This window comes from Poromitra crassiceps, assembly GCF_964638095.1.
Source record: "Poromitra crassiceps genome assembly, chromosome: 22".
NCBI classification, from domain to species: Eukaryota; Metazoa; Chordata; class Actinopteri; order Beryciformes; family Melamphaidae; genus Poromitra; species Poromitra crassiceps.
In genome coordinates, this window is record NC_139647.1 from 2,404,259 (window position 1) to 2,412,020 (window position 7,762).

General features: G+C 40.8%; 1 protein-coding gene across 1 annotated transcript in view; it reads left to right on the forward strand.

Annotated features, from left to right (window-relative positions):
- LOC310796084 (uncharacterized protein) overlaps nt 1-7,762 on the forward strand; it is a gene marked incomplete at both ends in the record, with an annotated part of 35,779 nt that overhangs the window by 10,348 nt on the left and 17,669 nt on the right. The window contains 2 exons of the mRNA XM_083658235.1: nt 3,319-3,384; nt 5,747-5,826. Coding sequence (XP_083514361.1) covers nt 3,319-3,384; nt 5,747-5,826 — 146 coding nt within the window. The remainder of the gene's footprint in view (nt 1-3,318; nt 3,385-5,746; nt 5,827-7,762) is intronic.

Genomic DNA, 7,762 nt, shown 5'->3' on the forward strand with positions numbered 1-7,762 from the left:
AATTGACGGACATCTGGGGGCTATAACGTTGCGCAATGTCGTGATGTTTGTCCACTACGAGCCACCGTAGTTGTTTACAAGCTAAGCCTATCAGCGTGCTCCTAACGCGAGCTCTATACCGGCAGTACAGACTTCACTTCATGTCAGCTGTCAGCTTGTCAATCAGCTGTCAATGCCAAGCCAGTGTGATCCTTGACTCACTCTCACACGGCAGCCAATCAGCGTTGAACAGCGAGCGACTGATGCCAGGGAAATTTCGCTCGAGTTGGGATATTTCATCTCGGGCGACGAGCGAATTTTCGCCCTATCGCTCTGTCTCTGTCGCTCGGACGCCCAGCGATTTTTCTCCTGGGGCGAATATACGCTCAATCGCTCATTTGCATTGACTTTGTATGTAAACTCGATGCCAGCGAAAAACTTTAATAGGTCGGTGTTGTGAACGCACCTTTAGTTGCACGTCGACTGAATAGTAGGCGTTGGATCAAGCTAGTTAACTTCATATCTTTTGTCTTGGTTGCCTTTCATCACTGTCCTCAATAAAGTTTCATTAATCCTTTGTGGTAAGCCCAGTGGCACCTATACTAACTGGGCTTCTTTTGTCTCCTTCTCATTCTCACACTTTGTTCCACACCTCAGTAACCTAGTATTCTTTATATTGTATCTTGAGGCTATCTGATCACTATACATCAAGCCACATAACGTGTAGGAGCATCTGAATGGTGGCCTCATTCCTTCTCCAGCATAATTAATTGGTTAAATGTTCCATCAAGCAGGCAAAAAGCTTAGCACACCTTATAGGCTGAACACTATCTTACTATTTCTACATCCCAAAGCCCATAATATAGGGCAGTGGTTCTCAAATGGGGGTCCTTGAGAGGGTTCCAGGGGGTCCCCAGCCAAAAGGGGGGTAATTTGTTTTCGCTATAATTTCATTCATAAGTAACACAATGACTATTTTGGTCATGGGTTTTATACACTTTCTGTAATAAAACATCTAAAAGCATCAATCTTATTATCATATGGGGGACCGTGGGGCAAAATCCTATCAAATGGGGGTCTAATCTTTGACAGTTTAGGGGTACTTCTTGTGAAAACATTTGCCATAGGGGACCCATCTTAGGACAGATATCGCAGAAGTTGGTGTTTTTTTTAATCGTTTTTGTTGCATTTTAACCGTCTTAATCCGTTTTTGTTACATTTTAACCGTGCCCACTGCTAACTATTTTATGCACTCTATTTTGTAAGAGCTTGCATGGCAGCACACTACGCGTTATCAATATTTCATCCGTTGCACATGTATGCTGCTTGTTCTCCTCTAGTGTGGTCTCAGCCTAAATCTAAGGAGCTGCCACCAAAAAACAGCTTTTGTTTTGGAGAGGCTTATGTGTTATAGGGACTGTTGTTCAGCAGCAGCCCTCTCTCACACACTGTGATCTTCCAGCACAAATGTCTTCTTAATATCGCCCCACACTCTCTTATGTTGTTGCAGTATGACACATTTTTAAATGCCCGAAACCGAATTCCTGAAGAGTAGTTTGATGTCACGCCGCTGCTCTGTCAAACCAAAGTGGATGACCTACTTTTCTCCTCCTGCCTCTCTGTGAAATATCTCAGAAATAGGATTGGATGGCTGGCTGCAGCTGAAGTCCTGTAGTGTGCACTAACCCAGAAACAGACAAACGCTGCAGCTATAGGGCAAGACTATATTTCACCAACCTCACCCCTCCCCCCCACTCTCTCTCTCTCTTTGGCTGTTGAGAAGGGGTCTCTCTCTCTCTCTCTCTCTCTCTCTCTCGTTGAGAAGGGGGTGGGAGTTGTTAGGGAAGCTGAAACTGGGAGAAGGCATTTTAACAGATGACAGTTTTTGATTGGATTCACTCACTCTGAGTTTAGGGGGAAGAGTGGATGGCAAGAAGAACTGATATTATATTTTTTCCTTGGCTTATTGGTGTCAACTGAAGACATAAGTAAGTGGGGCCTTTAGTGTATCTGTAGTTAAATAGCTAATAGCTAAATTTACTTTTGCAAACCTATTTTTATGTGTAGTTCTAGGCCTATATTATATTATACTTATGGTAGTGATGCACATGCAGCTGTCTTAGGTCGAGCACCCCGGGTTTAGTGTATTATTTTTAGTGCTACTAATGAATGGAGCCTTTATGTAAATGTTACGCATGTTGTGTCACACATTTCCGATTTTTTGCAGTCGAAAATATTTGGTCAAAGACTTTTAGTGTGCTAAGAGTCGTCAAGCTGGTTGGGATGGAATAGCATAAAGCTCTCGTAGGCTACTCTCTCTCTCTGATTTAGGAGCCAGTTCACTAGACAGATGTTACCTCTGACCTCTTTAGCGCTTGGATTCACACATGTAGCAGTTTTGGATCTGGTATATTGACCCCCATGGCAGTGAGCACACATTGCATAGTGTGTGTTATGCACTGCTCAGTGAAGTCCTGTTCAGCCAAACATACACAGCTGGGACTGTAGGAAACATACATCTCATGGAGAAATATGCTTGTCTTCAGTCTATATGTGATATATGGCTTCTTGTAGCCACATATTGTATATATATATAATTATATTATATATATAATTATATATATTATTATTAGGCATTTTCTCTAACTGTAAACTGTGTTTAAAACTAGGCTTGTTGAATTTTGTACATTTGGTTTAGGTTGAATTCCTCATCTTGACCCTCAATATTATGAACAGACGACATTTGACTCTGTGACACGATGCTCGTGCGATACTTTTGACATGATCACCTAGCCGTCTTGTTTCTGGCAGTTTCCTTTTTAGTGTTACAACATGCAAGTACACTCCCAACTCTGGAGTTCAGCTTCAGTTGCTTGGCAACTGGAGGATGGAGAGCGGAGTGGAGTGCATGTATTCACTGATGAAGTAAAACCTGGGGTGCAAAGCTCATAATGTGTGTTTTTAACAGGAGGAGAGGGTTGCTTAGGGGGGATGTCAAGATGAAAAGACAAGCTTGGCTGTGTGAGGATAGGCCATGATGATCACACAAAATGTCAGCAGTGTGTATTAGGCTAGGCTAGGCTAACTGATCTTTCAGTTTCTTTTTCTTTTCTTTTTAGTCGGAGAGCAAATTAATTTGGGCCCTTGAGCAAATTGGGTTGTCTTAATCACTAACACATCTTGAGTGTTCTGCAGCTGTTGGTTTCAGGGCCACGCCTGAACGAGGAATATAAATCACTGCAAAATGTTTGATTAAAATGTACACATTCTGTTCACCGTTTTCGATCATCGCCACTGACTGAACATTGCATACTCATTGAGATTGATTTCTTTCCCCAGGTTTTGAGAGCATTCTGGAAGGTCTGTTTGGTCCAGAGCTGGTAGAAGACCTGAAATTATTTAACGGTAAGAGTTTGACAACAAACAAAAATAAGCCGAGCATATCTCGTTCATCATAGCAGTGCTGTTGTTGGCCACCACACTAACAAAACTTGCTTTCAAAATGACATGTAAGAATTTGGTGGTTTGAAACGTAGTTGTATCTGCCCATTATGACAATGCTGCTCCATTGTACCATCTGGTACCCCTCTACATTCACTCCTCTTCTCTACAAGGCTGGCCTTCTGGCTGCTGAAGAGAAGATGCGTTGTGTTGCCTGCCTGCAGAGTTGGTGTTTTGGATGTAAAAATCTGCACTTGACCTCAGACATTTTGACAATGCATGATGTTAGTGAGACAATAGTGGGCATTATTTGGGTTGGCATGACCTTTGCACTGCCTCTAAATGACTAAGTAGGGTTAGTACAATAGCACTTGACAAGGACAAGGAGGCCTGCTGGATATAAAGTCCAACTGAATCAATCTATTCCTCATTCAGTCGAATGCTGAGAATACATGAATTTTTTTTTTTTTTGTCATGGCCTATACATTCATGTTTAATTAATACATTCATTCATTTATTCATTCATTCATATTAAAAGAAAAGGTAACAATACACATTGCACTAACCTAGTAGCTACATGTAGATGCTCCCTCTGTGTTGGAACTTGGAAGAATATACATGATGCTCAATAGATTCAAAGTGAGTTTAGAACACAGCAGGAAATAGAAGCTCTTTTCTTCATGTTGCAGCTTGTGAGGTTGTCATCGAGTTAATGAGAAAAGAGACAGAACCTAAAAAAACAAAATGTGCTATGATGTACTTAGTGGTCTCTTAAGCAAGCATAAGTGTTATTGCTGATGATGTGATTTTTATTATTACTGTATCATTTTAATGTTGGAATTTTATTTAGGATTCACAGATGTCACAGATGTTTTTTTTTAATGCTGATGATTTGGGCTGGGCGATATGGACACAATGAACATTTCTGACCAAAATACCTCGATATTCATATTGCGACAATATTCTAGGGATGGCTATTGGTCAGTAGGACTTAGTGGGTCAGTGCAGATAATATAACTGCTCGAACAGTCTGGGAAGTTCATAAAAAGGCATTGCTTTACTGTAATGCAGCCTTTAAAACCATGAAAAGACAACATTTAAGCCATATATCACAGTATTACGATATCCAGAATCTAAGACAATATCTAGTCTCATATCATGATATTGATATAATATTGATATATTGCCCACCTCTAATACTGATTAAATGCTGTACATCTTGATTCTGGTGTAATACTGTACATACTCTACAATGTTTTCTCAACACAGGACCTGGGCCATTAAAGGAACACTCTGCCCATTTTTAACCAGCTTTGTATCATTAGATCATCAGTAGTATATCAGAAAACTGTAAACTGTTTTGAAGTCTGTCATTTAATTTGACAGTTATTGAGTGTTAAAGTGTGACTCTGACTGAAGTCTCTGACTGAAACGTTCGTTGCTGCTGCCCAGGTGTACTGAGGAAATAAATCAACAAAAGACATTTGGAGTGCTGGCTTTTCTCTTGTTCATAATTCGTGCTTGCCTTGCACCCAGTGAGTTTTTAAATATTTTTGAGTGTGCTTGCAACCTGACTTTCTAAAGTGTGGACCAGTGACATCACTGGTCCACACTACTCAAATTAATAACTCATTAACTCAAATCAACTCTCAATAACTGTCAAACTAGATGAATGACTTAAAAACCGTTTACAGTTTGAGAGTTGATTTGAGTTAATGAGTTATTAATTTGAGTTAGTGTGGACCAGTGATGTCACTGGTCCACACTTTAACACTCAATAACTGTAAAATTAAATGACAGACATCAAAACCGTTTACAGTTTTCTGATATACTACTGATGTTCTAATGATAGCTGGTTGAAAATGGGCGGAGTGTTCCTTTAAGAATTTATAGGCATGGGACTAGATTTCCATGCCAACTACCGAGCATGCACTCGTACACTTGAGCTGAGATCACTGAAAACAAGGACATTTTATAAATGTTCCCCTCACCAACAATTGTGAGATGATATCCAGCTGTTCATTTGTAATGACGTCTGTGTTAAACATATCCTTGTTTCTCTTTGTGCTACTGTATTTTTGTCACACAAATGTCCTCATGTGGCATAATAATAATAACACAATAAAACACATTTTTGTTGGTTTTTATCATTCATCCATAAATTGTGTTCAGATAAATGAAAATGGAAGTGCAGCAGAAGTTGGCGGTTATAAACGAGGAAGTCCAGTGAAGGCCTCCTTTTTAGGGTCTCTGAAAATGTTGTTACATTTGTTGCGATTTTCAATGCTTGTCCTCTGAAATGTGTCTTTCTGTTTTGCGTCCCTAGACTGTGAGCCTGAGGCCGTGTCTGATTGGTCATTCGATGAAAACTGTCTCTTCTGCTGTTTACGGCGAGACAAAGTCAAGGTAATCTTTCTAGTTTAATACACTTCTCTCTTTGCAATGCTGGCACCTCATTTCAACACGTGGTAAGTGAGGGGGAAAACTGTCTAAAAGCAACAGAACCTTCTTACTCTGGGACCATTTTTTGTGGCCTTCATGCTTTTCCACAGTAGACTGGAGAGCGAGAGAGGAAAGGACGTGTCAAAGGTCAAGTCAGATTTGAACTGAGACAGAGTCCATAATATGCACCTTTTGCCGTCCGAGCACCAGGGTTTTATGGCAGAAAGAAACACTTAAAGGGCTAGTTCAGTTTGTTTGAAGTGGGGTCCTATGAGCTACTCTCATACAGTCAGTGCACTGGGTAAAGCACTCTGGACGCATCGTGCACCGAGATAGGAGAACTGCACTCCAGCTGCAGCAGGCACAGAGAGCTGAGTGTGAAGGGGGCCATGAGCAAAAACATAATAATATATAGCTCTAATACACATACAAATTATATGCTCTAACAAGCTGGAACTGCTGGTCATGTTTAAACCAGATTTGAGGCAACATACACTTTCTTTTTCATCTTATTTACTCACTAAATTAGAGGACTCACACAGAGCCTTGTAGAATGCAAAACATTGTAGGACCCTTTTTAAACTAGACTTTTTTCCTTTCCTTTTCTTTACAAAGCAACATTATTTCATCTTCCCATACATTTTGCTCAGTTCATTAGTCAAGTCAAGTTTATTTGTATAGCACATTTCATACACAGATGCAGTTCAAAGTGCTTCACATAAAATGGATGACACCTTTGGTGTAGACTAATGGGGATCCACAATAAACAATTAAACATAAGAAAATTTAAAAAGAGGATAAAATAGACATTTCATAACAGCTTTGTCTTTATACTGTAGTTTGGACGCCAAGCATACCCTCTACTGGTACCTTGCGTCTTCTGTTACCCGTACATGCCACAGCATTGGGTTTGCATCAAATCAGATAGAGGCAATTCAAAGTTCTTCACATAAGATGGTCGACACAAGAAAATACCCTGAGTACCCTGAGTATTCATCACCATCATCATCATCATCATCCTTCGAGACCACACACTGTTGCCAGTGGATTCTGTTGCTCATTGCCCCTCCAAGTTCATTCAGTCAGTCATGTCTCCCTAGTCACAACATCTGGAAATATGAGTGGGGTGTTTCCTCTTCATGGGCAGCATGAGGGACCCTCAACTTGTTTTATTTACCGTTTTATTTACCGACAGATCATTTTGTGAGGCTATAGAACCAGGCTACCCCTATAGAACCAGGCTACCCCCTATAGAACCAGGCTACCCCCTATTGTTTATTTTAGTACTCATTCTTTTCATTTTATTGTGTTCATGGCATTGAGTTATACAGGCATTCTTTTAGTTACGTTTTAAAGTCAACAGAACATTGTTTACTACTGTACTCCATTTCCCTGCAATGAGAACACATAAGGTAGCCTACGGTAGTGGCGCCTCCGCCCGCCAGAGGGAGTATCGCCATGTATGAGCAACATCTGTTGCTCAAAACACATAGCTTCCGGTCGACAGTGACAAGACGTGTAACTAACACAGCTACCTGTACTGTATGTCTTATTTTGCAGGTAAGCAGGACAACATGGGTTGGGTAAACACATATGGTGTCATAGGGTATGTTAAGGAGGGTGGGAATATAGTTGGCCGTTTGTAATTCCGCCAGTGAATGTTTGAGAGCAAGTAGATAAACGTTAGCAGCTAAGCTAATTGTAGCTAATGATTGTGCCCTGCGGTGCTGTGTCATGTGTAAATTGTCTGTTTACTTAAATGTGGCGCACCACACACGACAGGATATTATTAAGATTATCGGCAGGATAATCACCTTGACGCCCGGCCATACTCCGAAACTGTTTAGAACGTGGAGCGTCAAATGGGGTTCCAGCAGTGACCAAAGCGATCCGGCCCCAC